The sequence below is a fragment of the Taudactylus pleione genome, unplaced genomic scaffold (assembly GCF_031769625.1).
Source record: "Taudactylus pleione unplaced genomic scaffold, aTauple2 ptg000079l, whole genome shotgun sequence".
Classification (NCBI taxonomy): domain Eukaryota; kingdom Metazoa; phylum Chordata; class Amphibia; order Anura; family Myobatrachidae; genus Taudactylus; species Taudactylus pleione.
In genome coordinates, this window is record NW_028284481.1 from 5,766,661 (window position 1) to 5,780,313 (window position 13,653).

Consider the following 13,653-nt stretch of genomic DNA (forward strand, 5'->3'; position numbering starts at 1 on the left):
GTAGGACCAGCCATACATAGAGCAGTGTATGTAATACATCAGACATATACAGGACCAGTGATCACAGTAACCTGTTATATGCGGCAGTAGGACCAGCCATACATAGTGCAGTGTATGTAATACATCAGACATATACAGGACCAGTGATCACTGTAACACGTTATATGCGGCAGTAGGACCAGCCATACATAGTGCAGTGTATGTAATACATCAGCCACATACAGGGCCAGTGATCACAGTAACCTGTTATATGCGGCAGTAGGACCAGCCATACATAGTGCAGTGTGTATAATACATCAGACATATACAGGGCCAGTGATCACAGTAACACGTTATATGCGGTAGTAGGACCTGCCATACATTGTGCAGTGTATGTAATACATCAGACATATACAGGGCCAGTGATCACAGTAACCCCTTATATGAGGCAGTAGGACCAGCCATACATAGTGCAGTGTATGTAATACATCAGACATATACAGGACCAGTGATCACAGTAACCTGTTATAAGCGGCAGTAGGACCAGCCATACATAGTGCAGTGTATGTAACACATCAGACATATAATATACAGGGCCAGTGATCACAGTAACCTGTTATATGAGGCAGTAGGACCAGCCATACGTAGTGCAGTGTATGTAACACATCAGACATATAATATACAGGGCCAGTGATCACAGTAACCTGTTATATGAGGCAGTAGGACCAGCCATACATAGTGCAGTGTATGTAATACATCAGACATATAAAGGGCCAGTGATCACAGTAACCTGTTATATGCGGCAGTAGGACCAGCCATACATAGTGCAGTGTATGTAATACATCAGACATATACAGGACCAGTGATCACAGTAACACGTTATATGCGGCAGTAGGATCAGCCATACATAGTGCAGTGTATGTAATACATCAGACATATACAGGACCAGTGATCACAGTAACCTGTTATATGCGGCAGTAGGACCAGCCATACATAGTGCAGTGTATGTAATACATAAGACATATACAGGGCCAGTGATCACAATAACCCGTTATATGCGGCAGTAGGACCAGCCATACATAGTGCAGTGTATGTAATACATCAGACATATACAGGACCAGTGATCACAGTAACCTGTTATATGAGGCAGTAGGACCAGCCATACATAGTGCAGTGTATATAATACATCAGACATATACAGGGCCAGTGATCACAGTAACCTGTTATATGAGGCAGTAGGACCAGCCATACATAGTGCAGTGTATGTAATACATCAGACATATACAGGACCAGTGATCACAGTAACCTGTTATATGAGGCAGTAGGACCAGCCATACATAGTGCAGTGTATATAATACATCAGACATATACAGGGCCAGTGATCACAGTAACCTGTTATATGAGGCAGTAGGACCAGCCATACATAGTGCAGTGTATGTAATACATCAGACATATACAGGACCAGTGATCACAGTAACCTGTTATATGCGGCAGTAGGACCAGCCATACATAGTGCAGTGTATGTAATACATCAGACATATACAGGACCAGTGATCACAGTAACCCGTTATATGCGGCAGTAGGACCAGCCATACATAGTGCAGTGTATGTAATACATCAGACATATACAGGACCAGTGATCACAGTAACCCGTTATATGAGGCAGTAGGACCAGCTATACATAGTGCAGTGTATATAATACATCAGACATATACAGGGCCAGTGATCACAGTAACCTGTTATATGAGGCAGTAGGACCAGCCATACATAGTGCAGTGTATGTAATACATCAGACATATACAGGACCAGTGATCACAGTAACCTGTTATATGCGGCAGTAGGACCAGCCATATATAGTGCAGTGAATGTAATACATTTGACATATACAGGACCAGTGATCACTGTAACACGTTATATGCGGCAGTAGGACCAGCCATACATAGTGCAGTGTATATAATACATCAGATATATACAGGGCCAGTGATCACAGTAACCTGTTATATGCGGCAGTAGGACCAGCCATACATAGTACAGTGTTTGTAATAGATCAGACATATACAGGGCCAGTGATCACAGTAACCCGTTATATGGGGTAGTAGGACCAGCCATACATAGCGCAGTGTATATAATACATCAGACATATACAGGGCCAGTGATCACAGTAACCTGTTATATGCGGCAGTAGGACCAGCCATACATAGTGCAGTGTATGTAATACATCAGCCATATACAGGGCCAGTGATCACAGTATCCCGTTATATGTAGCAGTAGGACCAGCCATACATAGTGCAGTGTATGTAATACATCAGCCATATACAGGGCCAGTGATCACAGTAACCCGTTATATGTAGCAGTAGGGCCAGCCATACATAGTGCAGTGTATGTAATACATCAGCCATATACAGGGCCAGTGATCACAGTAACCTGTTATATGCGGCAGTAGGACCAGCCATACATAGTGCAGTGTAGGTAATACATCAGACATATACAGGGCCAGTGATCACAGTAATCTGTTATATGCGGCAGTAGGACCAGCCATACATAGTGCAGTGTATGTAATACATCAGACATATACAGGACCAGCCATACATAGTGCAGTGTATGTAATACATCACACATATACAGGACCAGTGATCACAGTAACACGTTATATGTGGCAGTAGGACCAGCCATACATAGTGAAGTGTATGTAATACATCAGACATATACAGGACCAGTGATCACAGTAACCTGTTATATGCGGCAGTAGTACCAGCCATACATAGTGCAGTGTATGTAATACATCAGACATATACAGGGCCAGTGATCACAGTAACACGTTATATGCGGCAGTAGGACCAGCCATACATAGTGCAGTGTATGTAATACATCAGACATATACAGGGCCAGTGATCACAGTAACCCGTTATATGAGGCAGTAGGACCAGCCATACATAGTGCAGTGTATGTAATACATCAGACATATACAGGACCAGTGATCACAGTAACCTGTTATATACGGCAGTAGGACCAGCCATACATAGTGCAGTGTATGTAACACATCAGACATATAATATACAGGGCCAGTGATCACAGTAACCTGTTATATGAGGCAGTAGGACCAGCCATACATAGTGCACTGTATGTAATACATCAGACATATACACGGCCAGTGATCTCAGTAACCTGTTATATGTGGCAGTAGGACCAGCCATACATAGTGCAGAGTATGTAATACATCAGACATATACAGGACCAGTGATCACAGTATCCTGTTATATGTGGTAGTAGGACCAGCCATACATAGTGCAGAGTATGTAATACATCAGACATATACAGGACCAGTGATCACTGTAACATTATATGTGGCTGTAGGACCAGCCATACATAGTGCAGTGTATGTAATACATCAGCCATATACAGGACCAGTGATCACAGTAACCCGTTATATATGGCAGTAGGACCAGCCATACATAGTGCAGTGTTTGTAATACATCAGATATATACAGGGCCAGCGATCACAGTAACACGTTATATGCGGCAGTAGGACCAGCCATACATAGTGCAGTGTATGTAATACATCAGACATATACAGGGCCAGTGATCACAGTAACCTGTTATATGCGGCAGTAGGATCAGCCATACATAGTGCAGTGTATGTAATACATCAGACATATACAGGGCCAGTGATCACAGGAACCTGTTATATGCGGCAGTAGGACCAGCCATACATAGTGCAGTGTATGTAATACATCAGACATATACAGGACCAGTGATCACAGTAACCTGTTATATGCGGCAGTAGAACCTTCCATACATAGTACAGTGTATGTAATACATCAGACATATACAGGACCAGTGATCACAGTGATACGTTATATGAGGCAGAAGGACCAGCCATACATAGTGCAGTGTATGTAATACATCAGACATATACAGGGCCAGTGATCACAGTAACCTGTTATATGCGGCAGTAGGACCAGCCATACATAGTTTAGTGTATGTAATACATCAGACATATACAGGGCCAGTGATCACAGTAACATGTTATATGCGGCAGTAGGACCAGCCATACATAGTGCAGTGTATGTAATACATCAGACATATACAGGGCCAGTGATCACAGTAACCTGTTATATGTGGCAGTAGGACCAGCCATACATAGTGCAGTGTATGTAATACATCAGACATATACAGAGCCAGTGAACACAGTAACCTGTTATATGTGGCAGTAGGACCAGCCATACATAGTGCAGTGTATGTAATACATCAGACATATACAGGACCAGTGATCACAGTAATCTGTTATATGCGGCAGTAGGACCAGCCATACATAGTGCAGTGTATGTAATACATCAGACATATACAGGACCAGTGATCACAGTAACCTGTTATATGTGGCAGTAGGACCAACCATACATAGCGCTGTGTATGTAATACATCAGACATATACAGGACCAGTGATCACAGTAACATGTTATATGCGGCAGTAGGACCAGCCATACATAGTGCAGTGTATGTAATACATCAGACATATACAGGGCCAGTGATCACAGTAACCTGTTATATGCAGCAGTAGGACCAGCCATACATAGTGCAGTGTATGTAATACATCAGCCATATACAGGACCAGTGATCACAGTAACCTGTTATATGTGGCATTAGGACCAGCCATACATAGTGTAGTGTATGTAATACATCATCCGTGGTAATTCTGAATAGGATTTAAGAGGTTTTTTTTCTTATTCTGAAGGTGTTTTTAACAAATTCTTTAAAATTGCTTAAATTACACAAAAAACAAATTATATGCAGTTGTATGCACCCCAAATTAGTCTAGAGCATTTATTTGCAGATAAACACTTTCTTTCTATCATTTTTAATCAGACCCAAATATTTTGCTATTGGCCACTATACTGTTGCAGCTGATTGCATGGATGTGGCATCGGAAAACTAGTTGCCAACTGTTGCTATATTAATATTTAGTACAGGCTATGGGGACTGTGATGGACGTGGTAAACTGCAAAATTAGAAGGACCGCAGGGAAATCAGTGAATTCTTTGCTGTATACCTCATGTAAAATAGGAGGAAGCTGTGATGGCCCCTTTTTACGGCAAAAAAAATGGAGATAGGGTTTATCACTGCTTCATAAATGCTTCAATAGTCCCCTTTTGAATCCCAATTTTGGTCAACTGTTGCATTGAACTTGCTTTAATATAGATTTGTAGATTTCAGTTTATTATAAGGTATTTTTGATGTTTTATGTGATCCCGCCATTAGGCAAATGGGGAAAAAACTGTAACCTACCTTAATGCAGCGTTGTCTGGGTACAGCGATTGGCTGCCGTGACTTTGTATTTCTTTGGTATTTTGATATCTAAAGTGAAAAAAGAAAAAGCTGATGAAAGACTACAATTAGAATAGATGTCCTGCAATGTCTATACACTGGAATTCCGCACTAGTACTGTAGAACGTTGCTGCTGAGAAGGCGGAGATGGGCAGTTCCAGCATACGCAGTTCCACCTGTGCGTTCTCCTGTGTGCGCAGAGAATTCGCCCACTGTTTTCCCGTCCGCAGCATCAGCCGGCGTCATTTGTGCTGTAGCTGCACTTGCTCCCACCTTATGCTGGTGCAAAAGATCCTTCAGGAACAGACGTCCCAACTCCGTGCGCACGCTACAATTAAACACGAAAGTTGGCCTACACACTGACAGTCCAACTAGACGGAATAGATGTGTGTTCGCAAGTTTGCCGGCCATTCACTGTTCACATTGGGATGCTAAGGGGGTGTATCTACTAAAGTGCAGGTGGTTTTAAAAGTGGAGATGTTGCCGATAGCAACCAATCAGATTCTACTTAACATTTATCTAGCACCTTTTAGGAGATAATAGCTACCGATGGGCCCAGCTAGTTTGTTGCTCCATACACCATGTAGCACGCCATGCATCTCGCGCCGCACACTACGCCATGAGTCGCGCCACCCAGACTGTTTTGTAACGGAACATAGCGTAGCACTGGAAAAAAAAGCCATAATGTGTAATACAACTTTTTGTCCACCAGGTGTCACTTTTCCTAAACTACACAGCGCATGCTTCTGATTTCCAATGCATTTTCTGTATCACCGAACGGGCTGAGCTGTAAATGAATGTCTAATAAAGTTTAAAAGCATTAAATGTGTGAGTCCTGTACTTTTATATAAAATTATTTCACACGCACGCAATGACTGTGCGTTTCAATCTGCACACTTGCTTCAATTTCGGCACTGTCCCAGATGGGATCGGTACGCTGGTCGGTCGCCGACGCCGGAAGGCCGGCACCAGTGAAGATCCTGACAGCTGTTTTGGTAAGTACTAACTAACCTAACCCCCCCTAACCCTAACCCTCCTTTAGGGGTGCCTAACAATAATCTCCCCCTCAAATGAGTAACTCTAACTCCCCCTGTAAGTGCCTAAACCTAACCCCCCCTTCCCCGCAGCCTAAACCTAAATCTCCCAGGGGGTGCCTAACCCTAACTTCCCCTCGGGGGTGCCTAACCCTCCCTTTCCCTAGCCTAACCTTAACCCTCCCGGGGGGTGCCTAACCCTAAATCCCCCCCAGGAGCCCCTAACCTAACCCTGCCCCCACGGCTGTCCGCGCCCAGAACCTGGCTTACCTTCGACGGTATGCTGGACGTCGGGCTACCGGCATAGATTAAATGACAGGGCCAGTGATCACAGTAACCCATTATATATGGCAGTAGGGCCAGCCATACCAGCCCGTGGTAATTCTGAATAGGATTTAAGAGGTTTTTTTTCTTATTCTGAAGGTATTTTTTTAACAAATTTTTTAAAATTGCTTAAATTACACAAAAATCAAATTATATGCATTTGTATGCACCCCAAATTAGTCTAGAGCATTTATTTGCAGAAAAACACTTTCTTTCTATAATTTTTAATCAGACCCAAATATTCAATCGTGGCGTGCCTGGGCCTCGATATGCTGATCCCGACTTTGTCTGGTCTCAGAACCTCCTTTGTAGGGACTACAAAGGACACAGGGGGTGGAAATGTGAGCAGGGTCATCAGTACAGGGCCTGATCCGGGCCGAAATCCAGTGTCCACTGGACCGGCAGGCGTCGGCGGTTCGGGCATTGCGGTGCGGCGGCGGGAGACGGGGCTGGACGAGCTTGCATCTGAAAAGATTCAAGCTCGTCCAACCACCGACGTGGATTTTGCATTTGGCGCTGCTTGCGAGCCAGTAATGGCTCGCGGGCGGACAGCCAATCCGGTTCTGGCACGGTGAGCCAGTCATGGCTCGCCGCGTCATGGCTCCGCCCCCTCGTGGCTCCATATATTAGGCACTGCTGAGCAGGGCGAGTCAGTCCGTTGGCGGAGAGCAAGCCAGGAAGACTGTCCACGGAGAGGAAGAGTTCCAGAGGCGCCGGAAAACGCTGGAAGACGCCGCGCTCAACCCCAGAAGCTATTGCTGGAGCAGGAAGACGGCGGCGGACGGCGGGCAGAGGAGCCGAAGCTGAGGACCGGAGAGTTCTGCAGTGGAGGGAAGTTAAACAGCTTATCGAAGTTCCCCACTGCAGGCTCTCCCAACGGAAAGGGTAGGCGGCCGTGGGCCACCGTTACTTATATTTAAAGTCATCTCAGGTCACCTGTTGTCGGGCTTAAGGCCCGTGGGCATAATCAGGCACTAGGCCTGTGGCCATATAGGGGGGGCACAAGGCCCCGGGGATATCAGGGGGCATTAGGCCCTATAGCGAATTCTTTGCCCTCTGTTGTCAGCGACCTGGCCACTAGTCCCAGGTCGTTAGGGCTTAAGTAGGCGGGCACCAGGCCCGTGCCACCAGCCAGGCCTAAGGCCTGTAAATAAGAGATATTTATTGTATATAAAGTGGTCGGGACATTGGGCCCAGATCACTAAGTGACCACCAGAGGCGGCCTTGCATATAAAGTGGTCTGGGCATTAGGCCCAGATCACTAAGTGACCACCAGAGGCGACCTTGTATATATAGTGGTCTGGGCATTAGGCCCAGATCACTAAGTGACCACCAGAGGCGGCCTTGCATATAAAGTGGTCTGGGCATTAGGCCCAGATCACTAAACGACCCCCAGAGGCGGCCCTTTGTATAAAGTGGTTTGGGCATTAGGCCCAGACCACTAGACTCACCAGAGGCGGCCCAGCATCAAAGCGGTCTGGGCGTTAGGCTCAGATCCCTAGGGATTCGCCACAGGAAGGTGGGCCTGAACTGAAAGGTGTTCTGGTAACCGGCCAGAACAAAAGAGATCGTCCACAAGTCGGTGGGCCTGCGCAGTAGAGTGACCGGCGCTTGAGGTCTGGATCACTGGGTACCAAGTGCTGGTAGGTGGCTTGTGGAATAAAGTAATCTGAGTATTAGACTCAGATCACCTGCGTTGGCCCCAGCTTGATGGGATTGAGTACTAGGCACAGGATATTGAGTAAGTTCCACTCGGGAGTCAGTGCAAGGGGTTGTCCGGCTCCGGTGCTGAACCCCTGTATTGGGAACTCTGAAGATCCAGCCTAGAGGGTCAAGGCAGTGGTGTTTTCTCAGAAGGGCACAGACAGGGCCGGCCGGCCGGGAAGAGAAAGAGAGGGACAGTTGTAACGAGAGTGTTTCTGCTAGATGTGTATTGTTCCCAAGCCTAGTTCATATAGTGTGTAAGAAAATGTTTATTTGTTGGTTGCATTGAATCTTCTCGTTACTATAGCGGAGAGTTTGTGGAGAAACGTATCTTACCTGCACACCTAGTTTCCGGAAGTGAAGTTCATGCTATTGGGCATACGATCAGGTAACCCAGTTGGTACAGCATTGTATGTGTGATTTGTCCGCGAAGGAAGGGGGATTGTTTTGTTTTGATTCTCAGTAGGGGTGAGCGGGTTCGGATTTCTGAAATCCGAACCCCCCCGATCCGAGGCCGATCCGAGTCAGGCTCGACTTTTCCCGCCTGACTCGGATCTGAAATCGAGGCAAAACGTCATCATCCTGCCTTCCGGGTCTCGCGGGTTTTGGATCCTATATAAGGTACCCGCGTCGGCGCCATTTTCTCACTCGGCTGTGGATAGTGAAGAGGGAGGGTGGGAGTTAGGGCTGGCTGGGCTGTGTAGTGTAGTGTAGTGCAGTGTAGTGTTGTGCTGTGCTGTGCTGCGCTGTGCTGCTGTTGTCCATAGGGGCTGTGTCCACTACTTCAAAGTCCATAGGGCTGGCTGGACTGTGTTGTGCAGTCAGTTGTCCATAGTTGCTGTGTGCACTCCAAAGTCCTTTGCAGTATCCCAGTACTACAGGGGTGCTCTAGTGTTATCCAGGGGGTGCTCTGTCCATCAGGGGTGCTCCCCCCCAAGTGCAAAAAAAAAATTATTTTTTCTGTGTTTGTGAATTGTGTGCACTGTGGCTGCACGTGCATCAACAAAGGAGCAGCGCCAAGCGTGCGCCTGTGTCCCATAAGTAAAAGGCCGGCTGGCTTGTCCGTTAAAGGGTGCTGTAACCCATAAAGGGCACTCCAAAAAAAATTTAAAAAAATATTTTTGTGTGTTTGTGAATTGTGTGCGCAGTAGCCGCACGTCCATCAACAAAGTAGTGCCAAGCGTGCGCCTGTGTCCCATAAATAAAGGGCCGGCCGGATTGACCGCTAAAGGGTGCTGTAACCCCCAAAGGGCACTCCAAACAAAATAAAATTTTTTTTCTGTGTTTGTGAATTGTGTGCACTGTGGCTGCACGTGCATCAACAAAGGAGCAGCACCAAGCGTGCGCCTGTGTCCCATAAGTAAAAGGCCGGCTGGCTTGTCCATTAAAGGGTGCTGTAACCCCCAAAGGGCACTCCAAAAAAAATTTAAAAAAAAAATATTTTGTTGTGTTTGTGAATTGTGTGCGCAGTAGCCGCACGTGCATCAACAAAGTAGTGCCAAGCGTGCGCCTGTGTCCCATAAATAAAGGGCCGGCTGAATTGACCGCTAAAGGGTGCTGTAACCCCCATAGGGCACTCCAAACAAAATAATTTTTTTTTTCTGTGTTTGTGAATTGTGTGCACTGTGGCTGCACGTGCATCAACAAAGGAGCAGCGCCAAGCGTGTGCCTGTTTCCCATAAATAAAAGGCAGGCTGGCTTGTCAGTTAAAGGGTGCTGTAACCCCCAAAGGGCACTCCAAACAAAATAAAAAAATATATTTTTTTGTATTTGTGAATTGTGTGCGCAGTAGCCGCACGTGCATCAACAAAGTAGTGCCAAGCGTGCACCTGTGTCCCATAAATAAAGGGCCAGCTGGCTTGACCGTTAAAGGGTGCTGTAACCCCCAAAGTACACTCCAAACAAAATCAAAAAATATTTTCTGTGTTTGTGAATTGTGTGCGCAGTAGCCGCACGTGCATCAACAAAGTAGTGCCAAGCGTGCGCCTGTGTCCCATAAATAAAGGGCCGGCTGGCTTGTCCATTAAAGGGTGCTGTAACCCCCAAAGGGCACTCCAAACAAAATAAAAAAAATATATTTTTTTGTATTTGTGAATTGTGTGCGCAGTAGCCGCACGTGCATCAACAAAGTAGTGCCAAGCGTGCACCTGTGTCCCATAAATAAAGGGCCAGCTGGATTGACCGCTAAAGGGTGCTGTAACCCCCAAAGTACACTCCAAAGCAAATAAAAAAATATTTTCTGTGTTTGTGAATTGTGTGCGCAGTAGACGCAAGTGCATCAACAAAGTAGTGCCAAGCGTGCGCCTGTGTCATAAGTAAAGGGCCGGCTGGCTTGACCGTTAAAGGGTGCTGTAACCCCCAAAGTACACTCCAAACAAAATCAAAAAATATTTTCTGTGTTTGTGAATTGTGTGCGCAGTAGCCGCACGTGCATCAACAAAGTAGTGCCAAGCGTGCGCCTGTGTCCCATAAATAAAGGGCCGGCTGGCTTGTCCGTTAAAGGGTGCTGTAACCCCCAAAGGGCACTCCAAACAAAATAAAAAAAAAAATTCTGTGTTTGTGAATTGTGTGGGCTGTAGCTGCACGTGCATCAACAAAGGAGCAGCATCAAGCGTGCGCCTGTGTCCCATAAGTAAAGAGCCGGCTGGCTCATTTCTTAAAGGGTGGTGTAACCCACAAAGTGCACTAGTCTCCAACAAAAATAAAAAATTATTTTCTGTGTTTGTGTGCGCCTTAGTCGCACGTATATATCAATATAACATAAATGGAGGACCAAACTTTCTTCGATAAAAATAAAATAGGGAAAGATCAAGAACCACTTCCTCCTAGTGCTGAAGCTGCTGCCACTAGTCATGACATAGACGATAACATGCCATCAACGTCGTCTGCCAAGGCCGATGCCCATTGTCATAGTAGAGGGCACATACAATCCCAAATGACAAAGTTCAGGAAAATGACCTTAAAAAAAACATTTAAATCATCTGAAGAGAAACGTAAACTTGCCAATATGCCATTTACGACACGGAGTGGCAAGGAACGGCTAAGGTCTTCCCTATGTTCATGACTAGTGGTTCAGCTTTACATGACGATGGAAGCCCTCCTCCCACTAAAAAAATCAAACGAGTTAAGCTGGCAAAAGCACAGCGAAGAACTGTGCGTTCTAAGAAGGTATCACAAATCCCCAAGGAGATTCCAAGTGTGGTGGCGGTTGCGATGCCTGACCTTCCCAGCACTGGACGGGAAGAGGTGGCTCTTTCCACCATTTGCACGCCCCCTGCAAGTGCTGAAAGGAGCACCCACAGTCCACGTGCTGATATGCAAATTGAAGATATCACTGTTGAAGTACAAAAGGATGAGGATACTGGTGTAGCTGGCGCTGAGGAGGAAGTTGGCGAGGAGGATTCTGATGGTGATGTGGTTTGTTTAAATCAGGCTTCGGGGGAGAAAGTTGTTGTCAGTGGGATGAAAAAGCCCATCACGGTCATGCCTGGGCAGAAGACCAAACATTCCACCTCTTTGGTCTGGCAATATTTCTATCCAAATCCGGACAACAACTGTCTTGCCATATGTACCATATGTAAAGGTGAAATAAGTAGGGGTAGGGACGTTAACCACCTAGGAACATCCTCCCTTATACGTCACCTGCAGCGCGTTCATAAAAAGTTACTGTCAAGTTCATAAACTTTGGGTAAGACCGTAAGCAGTCCAGGGACACCTAAATCCCTTTTTCCTGTTTTATCCAAGGAATTGGTGGATGAGGAGGATGAGAACGACATCTTGCCTCCGTATAGCCAGTTTGTGCAGGGACACATTAATTGCCAGCTTGTTTTGTGGGGGCCCAAACGAACCAATCATTTCAGCCACAGTCATGTGGCAGACCCTGGCGCTGAAATGATTGGTTTGTTAAAGTGTGCATGTCCTATTTATACAACATAAGGGTGGGTGGGAGGGCCCAAGGACAATTCCATCTTGCACCTCTTTTTTTTCTTTGAAGTACGTATTGTTTGGGGCCTAGTTTTTCAAACTGCCATCCCGTCTGCCACTGCAGTGCCACTCCTAGATGGGCCACGTGTTTGTGCCGCCCACTCGTGTCGCTTAGCATAGTCATCCAGCTACCTCGGTGCAACCTTTTGGACATAAAATCACTATTGTGAGCTGTGAGTTGTTCAGAATAGACTGGAAATGAGTGGAAATGAAGGTTATTGAGGTTAATAATAGCATAGGAGCAGAAAAACACACAAATTCTGTGATTTTAGCTGTTTTTATGCTTTTTTAAAAAAAAAATACAGATCCAAAACACAAAACCCAGAACCCAAAACACGGAAGGGTGGTTTTGGCAAAACCAATCTAGATCCAAAACACGAAGAAAGATCCAGATCCAAAACCAAAACACGAAAAGTGGCCGGTGCACACCCCTAATTCTCAGGGGCTGGTGGACGACTTGTCAAGGTGACAAGAGGTCTAGTGTGAGTATCTCTCAATGTCTGTCTGTCCTTCCCCTGAGCGTCAGATAGGGGATCTCTTACAATGGTGAGAGATAAAAACATTCTATATTTCTCTTTCTCTGTCTGTTCTCCCCTTGAGCACCGGTTAGGGGATCTCGCACAACGGTCCAAAGTACACCTGAGTGTGTGAGCACTGTATAGGTGAAAACTGGTAGCTGAGGCCTCGTGCCGATGATGACCATTCACCCAACCGGTGAAGGTCGCGATCATCCCTAGCGTTTATAGTGTCATCAGGCATAGGAGGATTATTATTGATTACCCCATTCTCTTACAGCTTCAGGCTGGTTTGAACCTGATACTTAATTGGTGAAGAGGATCAGGATTATAGGCCAGCTGGTAATTCGGGAACGAAGGCTTTAGGACTCTGCCGTGGGAAAGTGGTGAGTGTTGGCTAACGAGCTTTCGCTATCCTTTCACTATACTGTTGCAGCTGATTGCATGGATGTGGCATCGGAAACCTAGTTGCCAACTATTGCTATATTAATATTTAGTACAGGCTATGGGGACTGTGATGGACGTGGTAAACTGCAAAATTAGAAGGACCACAGGGAAATCAGTGATTTCTTTGCTGTATACCTCATGTAAAATAGGAGGAAGCTGTGATGGCCCCTTTCTACGGCAAAAAAAAGTGGAGATAGGGTTTATAAATGCTTCATAAATGCTTCAATAGTCCCCTTTTGAATCCCAATTTTGGTCAACTGTTGCATTGAACTTGCTTTAATATAGATTTGTAGATTTCAGTTTATTATAAGGTATTTTTGATATTTTATGTGATCCCGTTAGGC

The 13,653-nt window shown here is 45.7% G+C and overlaps 1 protein-coding gene across 1 annotated transcript in view; it reads right to left on the reverse strand.

The window, feature by feature from the left end:
* CAPN13 (calpain 13) overlaps positions 1-13,653 on the reverse strand; it is a 229,951-nt gene that overhangs the window by 87,126 nt on the left and 129,172 nt on the right. Inside the window, exon 16 of the mRNA XM_088467992.1 lies at positions 5,263-5,331. Coding sequence (XP_088324118.1) covers positions 5,263-5,331 — 69 coding nt within the window. The remainder of the gene's footprint in view (positions 1-5,262; positions 5,332-13,653) is intronic.